This window comes from Mytilus edulis, chromosome 14 (genome assembly GCF_963676685.1).
Source record: "Mytilus edulis chromosome 14, xbMytEdul2.2, whole genome shotgun sequence".
NCBI lineage: Eukaryota > Metazoa > Mollusca > Bivalvia > Mytilida > Mytilidae > Mytilus > Mytilus edulis.
In genome coordinates this window covers 2,451,987-2,473,729 of record NC_092357.1, presented here as the reverse complement: position 1 = coordinate 2,473,729, position 21,743 = coordinate 2,451,987, and the positions used below count along the sequence as shown (strand labels likewise).

The window sequence follows — 21,743 nt, the reverse complement described above, 5'->3', positions numbered from 1 at the left end:
GATCACCGTAATTTCCAGTAAAATATGACTTCTTGGTTAAATTGCTAGTGAATTCAGCATCTATAATTAAAATTGCACAAATAGCAGCCTTTTGTCTCACATTTCGAAATGCAACAGTGTTGTACTGTGTCATCAAAAACCAAAATGTCTTTAAGGACATAAGTATTTTTAGATTATTTTCATTCTTATAATATCAATTTGACAAGACGTTTTCAGGCGGTTTTTTTTTTTTTTTGGAATTGCAGGTTACTATTAGGGTATTTATACGTTTTTGACGTTTTTTAATTTCCCTTTTTTGAAAAGACAAAAATTTATATCCCATTCTATACTTGCATGTAAAAACCATATAAGATTTTACCATTGCTATAGGACATTTTTATTTCAGCATGTTTGTTTTGTTTAATGAATCCGGTCACGTGACATTTTCTTTTGGTAACATAACTTGCAAACAAAATCATCATAAATAGCAGGAATTAACAGTTGTGTACGTAAATTCGTGTATCGTAAACAGATTACTTATCAGTGACGCTGAATTATTTCCTTGATTATTGCTCACTAGGAAGTTATTAAACGAAGAGATTCAAATGGTGAAGATGAAATCCTCCCTTCGTAAATTATAAGGACGCCATTACGAGTTGCTTGATCGTTTTGGAATATCCGTCTCACAGACGATATCGGATATTCCATATGTCGTTTCTACAATCCTATTATCTGTTCACGAAAGTGACCTACCGAATAAGACTATTTACCAAATATAAAATAACATGAGCAACACGAAGGGTTTCACATGTAGAACAGGATTTGTTTATCCTTCCGAAACACTGTGGTCAGCCCCAGTGTATGATGGGGTTCGTATTGCTTAGTCTTCAGTTTCCTATGTTGTGTCTTGTGTACTATTACGTGTCTGGATATCTGTTTTTGTATAGTCTTTGCGATGTCAGTTTATTTTCGATCTATGAGTTTGAATGTCCCTCTATTATCTCTCGGCAATCTTTTAAACAATAACTGTCAAAAAAGGAAGGAAAAGTGTGCCGTTGAAGAGCAGTGAGGTCCCAAAATTCAGAAAAGTATACCAAATACAGCTACGGTAATTTAATTATTGGTTAGTCATTTCTTGCTTTACAAGTAACAGCATACCATTTTAAACTCGTTGTTTTGCAATCGATCATTCAAAATTTCAGGAAAACAGACAGCTTCATATTGCTGCTAGAAGAGGAGATGTACAAACAATTGAAAAACTTCTCAATCAAGACCTTAATCCTGACACACAGGACGGTCAGGTAATTTCTTCTGATCAATGCAGTTGATTAGCATAATATTAACGTATTTGTTTGATAAAAAAAATAAAATACATGTAGTAATACCGAAATGATAAACAATGATTTAAATGTTCAGAAGCTCCTATCGACATGTACAAAACAACAAATATAAAGCATATAAATATGAGATATGGTTGCCGATAAGACATTTTGTCTTACCTCCTATACGTTTCCAGGAATATGATTGTTTAAAAGCGTCCGCTTGGAGACCGTGTATATATCATATTAGGTTAGTAGGGAGGCGGGGCGTATTTCATACACGGTTAGCAGTGGTGTTACGTCGCTTTATATTCCATATGAGGTTAGAAGGGAGGCGGGGCTTTTTCTTACACGGTTAGTAGTGGTGTTGGGTCCCTTTATAAAAAACAAAACGGTACTGAGAAAATAACTTAAGGTTTCAACAGACGAAGAATTTGATGATTAAAATAAATTCATAAAACACATGTTAAACCTAACACGTTGTTATTGTTGTCATCGGATTTTGTAGGATCAATGGAAGTAGTTCCTTAATGCTAACAGTATTGAAGACTTGGTCATTTTAATAGGTCTCTAGTCTAAATTTCACATGCACGTTAAGATAGCCGGTAAGATAAATTCGTTACATAGTGTTCTAGTGACGTAATACGGTATATATGGGATTGACTGACACACTATGTACCTAACAATCCACGTAATACGTACATTTCTAGATGCAACCTACAACAGGGTACTGTAATCCCCTTAATTATGAGAACAACACATGCCTTGTACTAAGATATAATAAGTCTTGGTTCAAAGGAATCGTATTATTCATGTCATTTGACATATTCAATACTTGAATGATATATACTATTTGAATAAAATTGAAAGTGTAAATGAGAAATATAAGTTCATGTATGGATTGCGGTGTTTCATTCACGTGGACATGTGTATAGCTGTTGAATACGTTATGTTCTTTCCATTCCGTAATAGTACCATTGTTAATATTCAAGGTTAAGGAGTACATCGACTGAAAATCAAAAGATTCGAATGTAATCACTATTAAAAAATACGTAACACGTAAAAGCAATGAGTTTAAACATCATAACTCATATACATATAATTGACAGTAGGATTTGTGCAATGTATAACTTACACAGATAAAAAAATAGAACCACAAAATAGATAAACCTTGTAGTAAAAGTGTAGAAAATGTCAAACATTATCCAAGTCTATACATTGTAGAAAACAACGATAATAAAAATTGTGTATGAACAGCTTTCTCACAAGCAAATAAACAAGAACTTTAGCATATAAAGGTATACAGCACACACGCAGGGAAAGTAACAATGCATTCACACAAAATACGAAAATGTAGTATGAGTGTCAATCAGGTTATTATTGATGCCTGACCAGTTACCTAATATGTTAGCAACTATTTATATATATTGAGATAAGACGTGGCACGGTACTTGTCTATCCCAAATTCATGTATTTGGTTTTCATGTTACATTTGTTATTCTCGTGGTGTTTTGTCTGATGATTGGTCTGTTTCTGTGTGTGTTGCGTTTCGGTGTTGTGTCGTTGTTCTCCTCTTATATTTAATGCGTTTCGCTCGGTTTTGGTTTGTTACCCCGATTTTGTTTTTTGTCCATGGATTTATGAGTTTTGAACAGCGGTATACTACTGTTGCCTTTATTTATAGTCGTACGAAGATGCAAAAGGGGAAAAACACTCTGAACGTATAGCAAACTTTAAGACGCCGAACATGATACACTATCAATAAGATTAATATAAGATAAACCAAATTATGTTCCTTGAAAACAGAATGTGCAGTTTAAAGGTGACATTGTGTAAAAATTCGAATGTTAAAAGCTTGTGTTCTGTTTTTCAGATGGAAACACCATTACATATAGCAGCTAAGATGGGAGACACTGCTATCACACAACTTTTAGTTGATTGGCAATGTAATCCTCATTTGAAAAATTGTCAGGTAATACACATCATCAATTTTGATTTTATTTGTCATAGATTGAAGGGTCTTCTGTGTATTGTCTGGTATAAAGTATTCGCCGTTTGCATGATATTGATATAATCAGGTAAATCTTCTCTCAATTGATCTAGTCGTGGTTTAGTTTGTAGTTTGCTTATCGTGATATATTGCATGTTTATATTTTATTATACAGAAACTAAGTAAACAATCATAAATAAAATATAAATCAATTGCTTTAAAAAAGCAATTGTAGGGGGTCTTTCCCCCTGTAAAATTAATTGAATTGGGGGGTGTTTGTTTGTTTGTTTGTTTGTTTGTTTCTATATGGGGTCTATATTATTGTTACCGGAGAAGTTTCATGTTTAGTTTGGAAAGTTTTTCTTTTATTTTAGGTACAGCGCGCGCGCCACATCACGTGACACGGGTTTATAATAACGAAAAGATAGTCTTTTTATTTCTTTTTAGGTGGGGACGTTAAACAGACAACATTTATAGAGATGGAATGTACACAATGTAATTTCTTTTGTCATTGTAGGAAATTGACATTTTGATGACAGTTCACAAGTAGTGCATGTTTTGGATTTAATTGATCCGGTGTAACTTTAAAACACATTTATTGATTATTTTCTGATAATGTACATTTTTCAGCACCTGTTTGTAACACAGATTAGTATTTCAAACTCGGAGCGGACATTTTATTGTAGGTTTTTACTGAGATTTACGGACCTAGCAAGCTATTTTTACGGCATTGCCATTTCTTTTCTCTAGGAAAAGCTTTGAGAGATATCTGCACCAAGTTTTTTTATAAACGTTTAGTACATGTATGCCCTGCTGACTGCAAATTTTGAGGTCGATTGTACTTGTAGTTTCAGAGAACATGTGGATTTTTTTTCAGAAGTGACGTAAGAACAATATTAAATTTCATTTTTTCTTGAATAATTGAGAGTTTGTTCCTTCAATAAACTGTCATGATTAAACAGTCATACAGATTGATTGATTGATTGATTGATAATTTGGTTAGTTGGTTGGTTGGTTGGTTGATTGGTTGGTTGGTTAAACACGTTGGATAGGGTCAATTGAAACACGGAAAAAGAAAGAAAGAAGATCTTGGACCCTATATTAAACACATGAGACGGAAACATGATTGATTGATTAGTTGATTGATTGATTAATTGATTAGTTGGTTGGTTGGTTGGTTAAACACGTTGGATAGGGTCAATTGAAACACGGAAAAAGAAACAAAGAAGATCTTGGACCCTATATTAAACACATGAGACGGAAACATGATTGATTGATCATGATCATGATTGATTGATTGGTTGATTGATTGATTGATTAATTGATTAGTTGGTTGGTTGGTTGGTTGGTTGGTTAAACACGTTGGATAGGGTCAATTGAAACACGGAAAAAGAAACAAAGAAGATCTTGGACCCTATATTAAACACATGAGACGGAAACATGATTGATTGATCATGATCATGATTGATTGATTGATTGATTGATTGATTGATTGATTGATTGATTAGTTGGTTGGTTGGTTGGTTGGTTAAACACATTGGATAGGGTCAATTGAAACACGGAAAAAGACACAAAGAAGATCTTGGACCCTATATTAAACACATGAGACGGAAACATGATTGATTGATTGATCATGATCATTATTGGTTGATTGATCATGATCATGATTGGTTGATTGATCATGATCATGATTGATTGATTGATCATGATTGATTGATTGATTGATCATGATTGATTGATTGATTGATTGATTGGTTGGTTGGTTGGTTGGTATGTTGGTTGGTTGGTTGAAATTCAAACACACATAAAACTGTTTAAATAGTGCCAAAACCACATAATTTGATGACCTTGACCTTTGACCTTGTAACCTTCGTCAAGGTCATTGCTCCACAAGGTCATTGCAAAAGACCCTATGGGTCAAGGACCTTTTGTTTAAGAGTTTTGCCTAAAAATGGCCTTTTAAAAACCATCGATGGGAGTTATGTCCCTTACATGATGGTAAAATCAATATAGTCATAATGTAAAAAAAGTTGCCCCTTGAAGTACCAAGCATTTTTCACTGCTTAATTTTTTTGTATCTATAACCGTTCAAGAGTTATAGGGAAATCAAAGACATATGAAAATCTAAAATATGACCTTGACCTTTGACCTTGACCTAATTTTCTAAGTTAGGAATCAGGGGACTCAAATAAAAACATTCCAGGGTTATACGGTTAACGGTTTATGAGTTAAGAAAACATACCGACAAATTTATTCCGAAAAGATAGATAACTCCTATAAAATTTCTTCGAATCGCTTCGATCCAAATACGCCAAAAATTACTGAGGATGTAACGAACAATTTTGTAAAATAAATTTGTCATAATCTTTAACGGTTGCGAAGGAGATGCCATAACAAGGAAAACAGTGTTTGGGTAAATTTCAAAAGCGCATAAACTGTTCGATATCATGTACAAAATATCTAAGCGACATATTGCGAAACAAATGATTATCGCAAGAACAAAATTAGGCGGAAGAAGAAAAAAAAATAATCAGAAGAAAAACAATAGGTCTTTCCACAGAAAAGTGGAAAGACCTAATAATAAAAACAATTATAACGAGTAGTAAGAACTATTTTCTGGTAATTTGTGTTACCATACAAGCTGGATAATACATATTAATACATAACTGTTTTCATACATGCTTGTTTATTTCATTGCGACTTCATTGTTACCATGGATCATGGAACCCCCACTAGATAGCTTGACAAGTGAGGTAAATTGTTGATGATATGTTTGTGGGTGACTTGGTCCTGTTTATAAATCAACAAATTTCTCTAGAAATATGTTTTATCCTTAAAAATCTTTAAATTTGGAAATAAGAAATTATTTTGTCCACACTCGTAAACTCTATTGCACGTTAATTGTATATTTATGTCATGAATATATTTGTTGGTTAACGGGACAGTTTGTACTTCATGAAATTTGCTATCTGTTAAAAAATTAAATACAAACACTTATTTAAATGAATGTTTTATGTGTATAATTTAATCGCGCGAATTGAAAATAAATGTGGTTCACGTTGAGCCAGATTGTATTATTATCGCCGTTAACATTGGTTACAAAAAAGAGTTCGGTCAACCTCATTTATCAAAAAATAAACAACGTCAAAAACAACTACCGGAAGTCCCCTCGACCGATCATATCTAAGTTTTCTTTAATACTAGTATGCAAATCATATGAGAATTATCTGATAAAGATGACCATACATTTCTCTAGCTATTAATGTAATTACATTTGTGTAGAACAAAACAGCTCGTGATCTTGCAATGTACAGTAACTTGGACGACAGTAGAGAAAAAATAGATGGAAAACAAGAGATACAGACATTGCTGCAGGTAATACTTTACTTACGAACTGTAATTCAAAATGAACAAGTTAAAGGTTTAGTAAGCTATCATACCAAGTTTTATCCACCGTTTTCTACATAAATAAAGTGTGTATCAACATGATCAAGTCAAAAATATGATAGTTGTTATCCATTCGTTTGATATGTTATAGCTTTTAAGTTTGCCGGTTGATTATGAACTTTCCGTATGGAATTTGCATGGGAGCTCACGTATTTTCATGATTTTACTTTGTTTATTTTTTTTTTGTTCTGAACTTCTTTCCTCTTTATACAATCACAATATTCAACAGATCACGAAAAGTCGGCTAGTAATAAAACAACATTTTGAGTGCACTAATTGCCAGATGGTATCACCAGCCCAGTGCTGACTAGAAATTAGCTTTGATATGGTCATATTCATAAATTAACTGGTTACAAAACTTTTGAATTTTTGAAATTCTAAGGCTTCTCTACCCCAGGAATAGATTACCTTACCTGTATTTTAAAAACACTTTTAGGAATTTCGGTCTTCAATGATTTTCAACTTCGTATTTTATTTGACCTTTTAAAATATTTTGTAGTCGGGTATCACTGATGAGTCTTAATTTTGTTTTGATGCTTTTTCACTTCGTATTTGGATTGGTCATCCGTCTTGTTTGATTCGAGTCTAAGTGATGAGTCGTATTTAGACGAGTATCGGTTTTACCAGACCATGAAACTGATAATTGACATGTTTAGCTTTACTTCTCGGTTACCATGATTTTAACCCGGATTGTTTTTTTTCCTAGATTCTGATATTTTGTCTTATGAATAAAAACATATGCACATAGTATAGTCTTATTAGAATTGTCTGTGGATTTTTCCAAAATTGAAATTACATATAATTGTATTTTGTTATCAATTCAAACAAAGTTTTGTAAGCACTAATACAATTACTAATTATATGACGTCAATCAATCACTCCTTATTTCTGTTTTGCAGGATTATGAAAAGACTTATTTCATTGGTGAGTATTGACAGTCAGGATTCGACTTCGTCAAAATTATCTCCCCATTACGCCAGTTCATTTTTACAATCGTAGAAATGGAAGCCATTGTAGGGATGATGCGCTGCCAATTTTGCTCTCGGAAACCGATAAATTTATCCACATTGCACCATTGCGATCCTTATATGTCAGTTGTATTTTTAAAGACGAATGTATCAACTAGCTTATGAGCATCAGTTAGTGATCTTGTCTGCTTTGATTCAACTTAAAACTATTGTCTGACCGGTTTTCAGGTGGAATTTTCGAGATTCCTAAACATTTAAAAAAAATCTAATTAAATATTTCGTGGAAGGGCAGACTAGATTTTTTTAGTGGTTAGAGACTATACACCCTAGTTATCACACACTAAAAATTATAATTTTTCAAAGATATGCATTTTCATCATCCAACTTGAAAGACTGTCAAGTACTTTCAGTAAAAAATAGCTATTCGAACACACCTACTATGTTTTAGTGATTCATTATATAGGTATTTCACTTGACCCATTTATTTCATCTTGTAGTACTGTGATTTTTTTATGTTACAAAGTTAACCTGTAGCTTTGATTTATAAAAATGATAGAATCTGAAGCGAGACGATGTATGAAATAGTCTTGCTTTGTACGATATCAAGACAAAATATTAAACTCAAACACGCCCTAACATAAAAAGGTGCACTCGATTTTCTCTTTTTTATATAATTGTTACCCATTTGTTAGAATTTTTTCTTGAGAAACATAATGGAAGGGCAGACACGAAAATTACTGAACTAATAGATTGCTATGTTTTCCGTCCGTGGTATTTTTTTTTTAAATCGGAGGTTATGCATTTTCTACATCCAACTTGAAAGATACCCATGTCGTCGACTTGATATCTAATTGCTCTGCTTAAGGTTCATCATAACAAATGGACAAATATGGCCGTATTTTCACAACAAAACTACTCTGTGTACAGACTTACCTGTGCTGATTGAAAAGTGTTAATGCCTAGAATTCACTAGATATATAAAAGTTAAATGCATTTTGTATTTAAGAAAGATGAAATCTTTCTTAGTTTTTGATGGGCATTTTTTCCTTTCTTCAGGAGGTGCAAAAATAAACAAACACCTGAATTACTTTGATACTGTCCACTTACTGACTCAGATAAACTCTTTAACTCACCTTTAGTTGTGAAGATGCCTGGTGTCCATGTCAATCAAGGAAAATGAAAACAATACAAACCGGTTTTTTACCTGAGGGAGCATCTCATAGTTGTACCACAACTTAGTCAATTTTCACACCTTTTGCATGAAGGAAAAAAATGCCCATCAAAATCCAAAAGAGATTTTATCTTTCTGAAACACAAAATGCATTTAACTTTATTATATCTAGTGGATGCTAGGCATTAAAACTTTTCCAACTTTACAGGTAAGGCATGTAAATACAGCCATATTTGTCTGTTTGTTATGATGAACCTTAACTAGGTACTAGAAAAATTGAAAACTTATGCAAATGGTGTTTTTAAAATAAAACACTTCTTAATTGAGAACAAAATTGTAATTTTGTTTCTTTCTATTAACTTTTCAAATTTTTGTCACTATAGTAAACATTACAGTAAGCATTTATCGCCTTCTCTAACAAAGAGCTTCGATTCTTTTGTTCTATTTCAAACGGGTTTCCGACTGTTGATTTCTTGCGTCTACACGGACCTCATTATTTGTTGCTTTAAACTGAATATGGCATTTTTGTTTATCTAAAAGTACTTTAATCAACTATCGTACATTCAATAGCATATTCAAAACTTAAAAGCACATCAAACTAACGGGTAACAACTGCCATATACCTTTACTAAGTACATACATTTTCCTATGTATAAAAAAGAAGATGTGGTATGATTGCCAATGAGACAAAAGACCAAAATACCTTAGTACCTTTACTAACTACATACATTTTCCTATGTATAAAAAAGAAGATGTGGTATGATTGCCAATGTCAAAGTGAAAGGTTTAGCGCTTTAAAACCAGGTTTAATCCACCATTTTCTACATTTGAAAATACATGTACCAAGTCAGGAATATGACAGTTCTTGTCCATTCGTTTTTTATGTGTTGTGTTTTGTCATTTGATTTTGCCATGTGATTATGGACTTTCCGATTGGATTCTCCTCTGAGTTCAGTATTTTTTGTGATTTTTCTGTTTTTGTATTGATGTACATCATTCTCATTATGTCCACAGCTAATTATAAATGTCGATTTGATGTGGGTTTGAGGTCACTAAGTGTATACTTTTTCGATGTCTAATATGTTGCGTGTTATGATACGTTTGTATTTTTGATATTTGTAACGTCCCTTCCGTTATGGTCCTTGTAGCATATTGTCATAAAATATATGGTAAGAACATACCCAGTTTCATGTCAACAACTGGTTTTGCAATAGTCGTGTTTTTCCCGACGCAAAAATTATATAAGTGAATCAATACTAAAACCAACATATGCAATCCTTAATGAACTTGAAACAGTATCCTAAATATCCTTTCCGAATAAGTCTGTTTCAAGTTTTGGTTAGCTTTTGGGTTGAAAGCCGACTTGTTTGTGCTTTGTAAAGAATATTACCATAAAATATTCGATGTGAAATACCTGAATGTAAAAGATGTCTAAAATATGATTGATATTCCCAAATGATATCCTTCTAAGTATAATTTCATGAGCACTCTAAACATATTATCTATAAATTATATATATACTTTTAATATAGATCTTCCAATTGAAGTTAAGAAATTAGATAAGAAATCAGCGCAAGTGTTCTGTAGTCTATTGGAAGAAGAATGTTATCCTCATTTTGAATCAAGAGTTATGTTTGTTGGCGAGGCGGGTACAGGGAAGACAGTCTTAGTAAGATATCTGGTTGGAAAACGGCCCACTAGGTTCAGATCGTCAACCGATGGGATAGAAATATACAATGGTGTTTCATATATGGACCGTGAAACGAAGAGCTGGCTAGGTGGAGAGCAAGGTAAGACTTTAATGTTTACGAAACTATGGAAATAGGAAGACTCTCAACGGTTAAATGGAACTAATTATTCACAATCGAATAAACCGTCTTAAAAAAAATCACTACCATACGATTTCCTTTGAACTTTCATTTTTCAGAAATAGCATATACATTCTGTAATTTATTATGTTAACACTACCATGGACATTTAAAAAATGTCGATGGTTTAATTAAGGCATTATTTTTGTACTTCTACTTAATAGTGTAATTTACACGACACATGTTTTCTTCGAAACACTATAGCCTTTAACTTTTTCAGGATAAAGGTCTGATGCAAAAAGATAAAAAAAAAACTAAGATTAATTACGGTACATACTTGTTATGGTAAATATCACTAGAAATTTAATATAGATCTTCTCGGATTTGTCAATTTGCTTATGTTGTCGCACACCAAATATTATGAAATAGAAAACAAAAATAGAAACCAATGTTAAGCTCCTTTTACTAAGATGGAAACAAGATCAGTAAATACTATGTTTGAATAAAACGGGGTTTACTGCTACTCATTTCCATATGAATATTTTTTTTCATGTTACAATTTTCAAAACAATTGAAGAAATACTATAATGGAATCATAGAAAGTGTTAATCAAGCCATTTTGATATTTTTAATTCTACAGTATACGGTCGAAAATAACAAAAGGCATATTGACATATTACTTATTTATTTTTCCCTTAAAAATACCATTCAAGCCCTCTAGTCTTGGCTAGAAAAATATAAATTTTGAAATTATACTCGTTTGCTTTAGTTACCAGTGTTTCAGATCTCCAATATTTAACAAAGTCAAATCATTTTAATGTTAATAGTCTTTAGCTGCCTTACGTCCTGATTTAGAAAGTTTAATATTATCCAAATCATCATTGTACATTAGCTATACGAATATACCTTTGTTTTCTGTGATTCTTATCTTTATTTCGAAAAGATTTGATAAATTTGTTCCTGTTGTAATGGTTATAATCCAGATAAGTGAATCGACAAGATGGGTATCTACAAAAATCTACACATACAATAAAACCGATTGCAAAATGATATAACTATTCTGTTGTCTATGTTTTTACCAGTCCAATATAAATAAAATATCCATATAAAAGTTAACTGTCTCCAAGGATGTTTTAATTATACGTAAAACCTAATTGTATTTCTCGTACAAGAGGGTGACATAATAAGCTCCTCTTTAAGTGAATATTGTTTTGTTACTGCTTTTAAAATAGTTGCATTTGCTTAAAACTATAAATGTATTAAAGTGTGACTAAGGAACATTTTCTATAACATCAGAATATAAGAAATAAGAAACAAAATAGCTCCCAAAAACACTGCGCTTGGCTTGTTCTGTATATTTATGTTCATGGATTTGTTTTCATAAAATGTGTTGTTAGACTCAATCTACTAAGCATAGTTTAATTTTGTAATATTTGACTTAAATAGCAAAACAATTAACCGATGATAGTACGTTCACGGTCAAAGGTGCATGTTCAGCTTTCCATATTAGATGTATACCACCATAGATGTTCCCCTATTAGTCTGTTTAATTTGCACTTTTCAAAACATTTTGCAGAAAGAAATTATTTGTGTTTCAAATAAAGTAATACTTTGCTTGAGTAAAGTTGGTATCCTGTCCAGTACTAAAGATTACATTTGACATAATATTTTATTACATCGAAGCAAATAACCGTCTCTAGAAGTTAACCAATCAAATTTGTATCTCTGTTTAACGTGTACATAAGATTTACTAACCATATAACCACAAGTTTTTAAATTATTACACAGAAAACTCCAAATAAAAAAGAATATGGTGCTGTGAAATAGCCAAGATATATGTGTATGGCCCACAATTGTTTTACAACAATGACATGTAGTAAGAATTACCTACAACTGTCAATTTCTAAATTGTTTACCTATTTTGTTGGTATAACATCAACATAAATACACAGACAAAATAAGAAGTATCCGTATGATTGTTTCAAAAATGTCGTAGGTTAGGTAGTAACAACATGGACTGCATAGATATGCATCTAACACAAATAATAGTTTTAGAATGACTGAATAAATAGTCAACGATTAATCTTACAGGGCGACATGATTCTGTTTACTACAAAATATATGTATAACAAGTCAAAAAGGGTACGACATCACCATTAGATAACTATAAAATGAACAAATATTAGATATTTCGGATAACAGATATACTTCTTCGGTAATAGCACGATGTCAAATGAATCATGTCAATATATTCAAATTGAGACTCTATCAAAATCTTGAAAGTTCATACAATTTAAGCGGACATCACAGACGCTGATACAATTTTAAAATTTCCAAACACGGCGCAAAGATTACAAAGATATGCCAAATAAAAATAGTTATTTGCGATGTGAACTGGCACACCTCTTAATGTCCAAAGGTTGTGACGTTATAACTGCATGGAGAGCAGTCCCCAAATAAAAAAATAATAATATAATAATGTAAATAAATAAAAAATAAAAAATGCCCTAACCGATCCAAGTTGGTATAATATTTCAAATTTGACAACGGTAGGGCAATTGCAACAGAATCTACATATTTAGGCCTCCCAAACGAAAAGCAGTTTAATAATGATTAGAAAAAAAGTTTAATTTGATAAGGTAAAATAATTGACATGGCTACGTACTTATACATCCATCCCAAATGAATGGAGCCCCATAATTTAAACAGGTATTTTTAAAAAAATCTTTAAACTGTAAAGCCAGTACGGAAGTCGGAGTTACTGGAAACAAGTGATGGCAGGAAAATGAGTGACTCATTCTATGTTTTTTTCATTTATGCCTTCTAGGGAAATTGTCCTTTACTTTCTTATCCAAATTCTTTCTAGCGCGACTCTGTCGACATTCGACCAACCCTCGTTGTGATGTATGATTGTGATGGAAAGGTTTTTGAGATCAGCTTGAGCGTGCCCAGGTGATCTCAAATGGCGACTTACGGTTAAGTCGGGTTTGCAAGTGTAGTCTCTTCGATGACCATTCATGCTTTTGTTGAATGGCTTCTCTGTCTCGCCAACATACTGCATGCCACATCGACACTGAAGGAGGTATACAACATTCTGGGTTTTGCAAGCTACATTGCAAAATATAGTGTACACAGACCCAGTCGAGTGGCAAGTAAATATTTGAGTATTTAGTATTTGTTGCCAAGCCTGGTCGATTGTATCTTCTTCCCAAAATATACAAAGTAAACCACCCTGGTAGACCCATTGTATCCGCAAACGGCCATCCGACTGAGAAAATCTCGGAATTCGTAGATATTCATTTAAGATCTCATGTAGAAAATCTCCTTTCCCACATTCAAGACACTACATATTATCTTCGTAAAATGGAATCCATGAACATGACATAGATTGAATCCCAACAAAAACTGGATTATTTCATCAGACATGCAAACAACGCCCATCAGTCAATTAAATTTACGTATGAAATTTCCGACTCTAAAATATCTTTCCTATACACAACCACATCTATAAAGGACGGTGTCATATCAACAGACCTCTACTGTAAACCTACAGATAAACATCAGTACCTACCTCCCCAAAGCTGTCACCCCAAACACTGTATTAAAAGTATCCCGTACAGTCAAGCTCTCAGAGCGGATTTGCTTCTCGGAGGAGGCTGTCACGAAACGGTTACAGGAACTATGCGGATTTTTTACAAAACGAGGCTATAAGAAATTGGACATAGATTATAAGGGGTTTGCGCGCGCTAACAATAACAGCCGCAATGACCTGTTAAAGTAAAAACGGGAGCAGCAACATAGTCCCGTTTGTTCTAACATACAATCCAGCCTTTACTAACCTTTCACGTATGATCCTTGCCAATTATTGCCAAACACCCAATATTATCCAAGATCTTGGATAAAGTTATTTTTAAGGACATAGATTTATGAATGATGTCATGATAAAAAATCGGCCACAGATTTGAGGCCAAATATTTTTTTATGGACATAGATTAGCGATTGACGTCACGATGGGGCATAGATTTGAGAAACGGACACAGATTTGAGGTCGTACACAGATCTGGGGTTTACATATATATTTCAGACCTGCTGGTTTCCGAAAAGTTAAGACAGGTCTGAAATATATATGTAAACCCCAGATCTGTGTACGACCTCAAATCTGTGTCCGTTTCTCAAATCTATGCCCCATCGTGACGTCAATCGCTAATCTATGTCCATAAAAAAATATTTGGCCTCAAATCTGTGGCCGATTTTTTATCATGACATCATTCATAAATCTATGTCCTTAAAAATAATTTGGCCTCAAATCTGTGGCCGATTTTTAATCGTGACGTTTTTTTCTCAAATCTATGTCCATTATAAAAGATAAGGCTTTAAAACTGTGTAATGTTTTAATTCTTTTTCAGCCATGAACAAATTTATGCCCGTCTAATAATTTCGGCCTTATAGGTTTTTTTTTTATTAAGTCATTTCCCATAGTTCAATATTAATTTATTGGTATGTGTTCTCCCTGTGTGTACAAGAGCTCAAGTATAAGTAAATCTAGCTAGATTATTTCGCTTGTGTGCCCACCATTTAAACAGGGACTAAGAAAGTCCCTGATTTAAAATATTGGTTTTTAAGTACGGTATTGTATGATTTTTGTTTTATAAAGTAATTTCTCCATGTTTGTAGTTAAAATCTTTACATGTGTGTGTTATTATTGTATGCCGTCTTCAATAATTAAACTACACATACTTTTTTTACTAAAAAGACAGTAAAAAATGACTATTTGTATGCAACTTCAGCGTACTTCAATTGTCTCTAAAAAAATTCATATTGCTGTTAAATTGACATCCATACCACTTTATCTAGCATATGTTACTTTAAATATCAATAAAATCATTCTGAGTTGCTAAAAATAAAAGTTACGTGCTCTATATTTTTAATTAAAATATTTGTAAATCACAATAAAGCATATATCAATTGTTTGGTCTTAGCTGATATCTATTTAGTTCAAATGTAAAACTTGTAATTATGTCTTTAATAACAAAAATCTTTCCCCGAAAAGAATCATTCTTTATGTTTCGGCACATTCCTTCTCTTCAGAAACCAGATGTAAACACTGCAGTCCCTTTGTTCATGGCTGATTTGTTTTGAATTATAAATATTCCCAAAAAGTAGGAGTAAGTAAAGATATTCCGATAATTGTCAGAAAACATTTCAAGAGGATACATGTAAATCTCTAGTTGACGTATTTGAAAATTTTCCATCAGTCCACTATTCATAACAGATTTTCCTCCAGTTTAAAAAAAAACAAAATATAAAGCAATTTTAAACCTTATGCATTAATACACAAAATGTTAACCTTGCTTTTGTCATATAAACCACTTGTTCAATGTTTGTTCGGTGTGAGTTAATGCTCCGTGTTAAAGGCCGTACTTACAACTGTAATTGTTAACTTTTCATTGTTTACTTGATGACGTTTTGTTATGTTTTACGTCAATGAAAGGACATAGATTTGAGCCAAAAATGGCCATAGATTTGGGTAAATGACGGACATAGATGTGAGACAATACAGGACATAGATTTGGAACGTCTATGACGCAATATTAAAAAGGACATAGATTTGGAGAAAGGACATAGATTTGAGGCCGGACATAGATTTGAAGCTTACATATATAGGTTTGAATATATTGATATGATTCATTTGACATCGTGCTATTACCGAAGAAGGATATCTGTTATCCGAAATATATAATATTTGTTCATTTCATAGTTATTTAAAGGTGATGCTGTACCCTTTTTGACTTGATATATATACCGAAAGCTTCATTTTTATGAAGCCCAGGTGGTCGTATGGTCTGGCGGGACGGCTACAGTGCAGGCGATTTGGTGTCACGATATCTCAGTAGCATGAGTTCGAATCCCGGCGAGGGAAGAACAAAAAATTTGCGAAAGCAAATTTATAGAATTTACATTGTTGAGTTGATGTTTTTACGAATTGTATATATATGTAGGACTCGGAGGTGCGATGGGGACGCTGAAGTGCGATGATCACGCTGAAGTGCGATGGTCTTCGCCGAAGTGCGATGGTCCTTTCGCTGAAGTGCGATGGTTTTGCAATTACGTTTGGACAATGTGACGTTTTGAAATACCTCTTTATTAAATTAAATTGCTCCGTGTTGAAGACCTTATTTTGACCTACAACGGTTAGCTTTTATAAATTGTGTCTTTGGTGGAGATTTGTGACACGTATTAATTTTACATAACTTCATCCTTTCTTTAAGGACTATTCAATGAAAAATCGTGTTTTTTACGAATACATGTACTTCTCATTTTAGCATATTTACAAATACTTCTAATATATTCCGTAATATACGGATACGTCCTCGATACGTGAGTTCTGCGAAAGCTCTATTCAAAACTATCTGATTAATAATAAATGAATTACTTATGTTTTTTAATTGAAGCAAACGACGATATGGTCCTACATGATTTCATTGTTTTCTTATGATGTATCTTAATAAATGTAAATGAGGTTTGCCATGTGGTTTTAAATTTTAAGAGCCACTGAGTTTATATAGACGAGATATGCGTCTTGTGTATTCATTATTATACCACCTTCTGGGAATATGATTGGTTAAAAGCGTCTAAAATTATCTGGTTAAATTAATGATAGCATTGGCAAGGTATATAGCATTTGCAAAAAGGATTTTTTCAATATATAATATAATAACTTCACACCTCATATATTTAATCAACCACAAACGTTCACTATATATTTATTTGAACATTTGTGTCACTGTTTATGACCAATTACACAAGACACCTTTTAATACAGCTTTATAAAGAATTTCCTGTAAACAAATAAATACAACACGTTTAATAATTTCTTGCGTCCGAAGCGCTTTTCTGGATTTACCTTCATCAGGAACGCTCAAGCCAAACATTTGAAATCCGAGATAGATAAGTACCGAAAATCGTTGAAGAGCTATATGTAAAAAATACCTAAAATAAATAGCCAAATTTATCTAAAGCCAACTTTGGATGAGGGAGTTGAAACCTTAGTTTCATAATAATTTCAAAATTTATTAACGGAAAATTTTAGTAAAGTTTGTTAAATTATGTCAGTACCGAAGCACTGACTACTGAGCTGATGATACCCTCGAGGACTGATAGTCCACCAGCATAGGTATCGACCCAGTGATGTACAAAATTGATACCAACACGTTTAATAATTTCTTGCGTCCAAAGAGCTTTTCTGGATTTACCTTCATCAGGAACGCTCAAAGCCATACATTTGAAATCCGAGGTTATCCTCTTTCATATTTTCCAGACTTTATATGTGTTACAATGTGCAGTTTATGAAAATTAAAATAAGGTTGAAATAAAGGTACAGTTCAAAATTATCAAAATTTCAATAGAATTGTTTATCAAATTGTTAACAAAATATAAGTCCTAAAAATCATTGCATTTTATTTGTCCAGTCCAAATACATACCAACATTTGTTTATTTTGTACAACATATTTTTCCAACTTTTAACTTAGTTTGTGCTAATTCGATACATTTCCACATGTCTGATTTATATTTCATCATATATATTCCACTACAGTATACCCAATTGATTGCAATAAAAACAAACCCTATTTCGTCTTTCACCTTTCAATTTAAAGTTGACAAAAATCACAATATTGACAACAGAATATATTTCAGGGTTTATAAAGAAAAGTATTACTTAAATGTAAGAGTTATTATCAAAAATATATATGTACGTCTTTAAATTGTTATTATATGTACAATATTTTTTATCAAGGACATATACATATAATTGTATTACATGTCTCTGCTTAGGCTAATGATGACTTTTCAATACTGCAACACTTTATTTTACAGAAGATTACAAATCAATTAACAAGCTTAAAATACACAAAAACATTTTACCATGTAAGAAAATATTTAAATATGTATAACAATTAAACTCATCATAGATACCAAGATAAAGTTTTGTATTTTTGTTTTGTAAAAAAATGGTACTAAGTACTTTTACATTGGAATTTGCCAAAACATCTAATCAATAGTTTTAGTTTATTTCTTATTCAGATTTTTCCCTGGAAGAAATCACAGTTTGCAGATCCCTTTTACGAGCAGACGTAACAACACAAAAACAAAATGTTCCTTCAGCAGATACTACATCAACCAGACCAAATATAACAGATGTTACAGAGGAGGCATCAATGTCCGAGAACGAAGAATGGCTGAAGCATCAATCAAATGAATCAAAATCGTGTGATGCAACGTTACCCACTGAATGCTTCATCACAGAAGCTGTAATAGCCAAAAAACTGCCCGTACCTCAGTTTCAAACCGTACCTGGTTGTGCTAATAGTTTGGCAATAAGAATGGAAAAGAAACTACCAGATCATGTTGCAGTACAGAAATCAAAAAGAGTAGACAACGATGACATATATGAGTCAGATGAACAAGGCGTACTCCGTAGTTTAGAAAGGCAATCAGTTATATCTGAATTTGATGGGGAAAGTTCAGACACAAGGAACGATCTAGTCGTCCTAGAGTATACAACTAAAAACCAAACTGCGGATGTTACAAAATACAGACAAATACATGAACCTTCGTTTGATGAATACAAACCAATGGAAGATTCACTTGATGCTTCTCTGAAGTCAGGTTTCACTGGTGATTTGCATATTAACACTGTTACTAAACCTGGAATTATAGCACGTCTGAAACGTGTGTTTGGCATTACCAAACAAGTCAAAGAAGTTAAAGTGACAATCACAAAGAAAAGCTTCTTAGAGAAGTCTTCTAAAGTTGGAAAAAAGAAGCTACACAACAGAAAGATAGCACCCCTAATTATATGGGATTTTGGAGGGCAGGATGTTTTCTATTCAACACATCAGTCATTTTTAACGTACAGAGCTATTTACATAATTGTATTGGATGGAAGTAGAAAACTTGATGATCCATGTCTGTATGAACAATACCTCCCAGGAAAAAGTGGACCTAAAACCTCAAGAGGTATTAATAAACTGACGTTAGCTTTTAAGACCGTGTTACGAAACAATTTTAACCTATATATATTTTTTTTTAATGTTTAAAAAAGGCCTTATTAAATTAAACATCAACACAATTTGGCAATTATTGTTGAGATTAGCAAGCAAGTAATTTTTAATATCACCAAATCAAAGTACGTCACCTCCAATTGCATAGAAGAAGGAGTTGAAAAAATATGCTCTTGATAATGACATTTCATTGCAGTAAGATCATTCTGGGTCATAAACAAACATCTCGGGAAATTCAACGCACCATTATTTTGTTTTATTTGTAGTTTCTATAAAATATGTTGCCAATTTGAGGTAACATGGTTACTTAAGCTTCTATACAAATAAAAAAGAGAAAATGTGTAATGACATGATATGTCTGTCTGTAGTACTGGACGGTATATGAAACAATACCTGAAAATGTTTAATTTCTGGCAATATGAAAACCATAAAGAAATGTCTTTAGAATCGGTATTTTAATAGCACAAATGGAAGAACGCACATCGATGATTTAGGAACTGTTTTCTGTAATTCAATAATTTGTTTAATTTGATAATAATTGCAATCTTGAAAATTGTACAAACAAATGCCGGCTCTTTCCTGTTACCACAATGCATCAATTTAAAATAGTTTCTAATGGGAATAAATGATAAGTTAAAGATACTTTATCTAGTAAATCCTAATTTTTTTTTTCAAATTATTTATTTGAGCATTTTCATTACATAAGGTTAAGCAATAAACTAAAATGTAGTCCGATATGTCGGTAACATGAAAGCATGTTGTGTAACAGGACAGGTAACAGGACAGAGTTGGTATCAGGAATAAAATCAACGGTACCAATTTTGTTGCACCAGATGCGCATTTCGACAATTCATGTCTCTTCAGTGATGCTCGTGGCCAAAATATTTGAAATCCAAAGCATATATAAAAGTTGAAGAGCTATAATCCAAAAGGTCCAAAAAGTATAACCAAATTCGTGAAAGGAATCAGAGCTTTGCATGAGGGAGATACATTCCTTAATTTATAATAATTTCTAATATTTTGTAACAGCAAATTTTAATAACACAAAAAACCCGTATTTTCATGCCAGTACCGAGGTACTGGCTACTGGGCTGGTGATACCCTCGGGGACTAATAGTCCACCAGCAGAGGCATCGACCCAGTGGTAGTAATAAAATCAACGGTACCAATTTTGTTGCACCAGATGCGCATTTCGACAATTCATGTCTCTTCAGACAGGAATTATTTTTCAAAACAATTGCCTTATGTAGTTAAATACAGCATTTCAAATTGATCACATTTGGAATATAACAGCAAGTAATGTCATTTATTTTTTTAAACTGTATTTGCAAGACGAAAAATCTGCCTAGTTAATGAACAATTCGCAAGTAAAAAATACCTGTCTTTTAAATCAATATAGTGCATATTATGTTGAGTGTGTTTTAATATGATGATCATAATTTATATTAAATGAAATGGTTGGCGTATAGTAGATTAACTTTGTACTTCATCAGTGAAATTGTCTTAAACTTCCGTCCTGTTGCTGAGTAAGGCTATGCTGTTACTTTTATCAGGTAACATGACAGAACGAAACAGAAAGGAAATACACAGTACTTTTTTATCATTATTTTCAAGTTGTGTAGAAGTTTACTTCCATTTACATTTCGATTTAATAAGATTCTATAAAACACTTTTACTGTTATAGTGCTGACAATAAAATATTCTCATAAGGAACATCAAAAGGCTTTAACAGGAGAGAACAACACAACTTTTCTTCTCTTAATTCTTATCTCAGTGGAGTTCGGATTTTTCTAAATGGCTGCCTTTCACCTATACATATGGAGTCATACATTCAGGAAATTTTCTTCTCATTGCATTACAAGAAATCAATTACTGTTCTTTCAAACGTATCCACAGGTGAAAAAAAGTATTGACAAGAGGAAAAGTACCCCTTGTGACAAAATTTACAAGACCCTTAAAAATGCAAAATGTTATCACTTCAGTTAGTTATGATAAAAT

At 32.5% G+C, this 21,743-nt stretch overlaps 2 protein-coding genes across 2 annotated transcripts in view; both read left to right on the top strand.

Moving 5' to 3' along the window:
- Positions 1 to 21,743, top strand: part of LOC139503376 (uncharacterized) — a 332,278-nt gene that overhangs the window by 214,465 nt on the left and 96,070 nt on the right. The gene's annotated exons all lie outside the window — the stretch shown is intronic.
- LOC139503536 (uncharacterized) overlaps positions 1 to 21,743 on the top strand; it is a 44,432-nt gene that overhangs the window by 15,047 nt on the left and 7,642 nt on the right. Inside the window, exons 4-9 of the mRNA XM_071293335.1 lie at positions 1,182 to 1,280; positions 3,172 to 3,270; positions 6,571 to 6,663; positions 7,635 to 7,659; positions 10,407 to 10,664; positions 18,766 to 19,701. Coding sequence (XP_071149436.1) covers positions 1,182 to 1,280; positions 3,172 to 3,270; positions 6,571 to 6,663; positions 7,635 to 7,659; positions 10,407 to 10,664; positions 18,766 to 19,701 — 1,510 coding nt within the window. The remainder of the gene's footprint in view (positions 1 to 1,181; positions 1,281 to 3,171; positions 3,271 to 6,570; positions 6,664 to 7,634; positions 7,660 to 10,406; positions 10,665 to 18,765; positions 19,702 to 21,743) is intronic.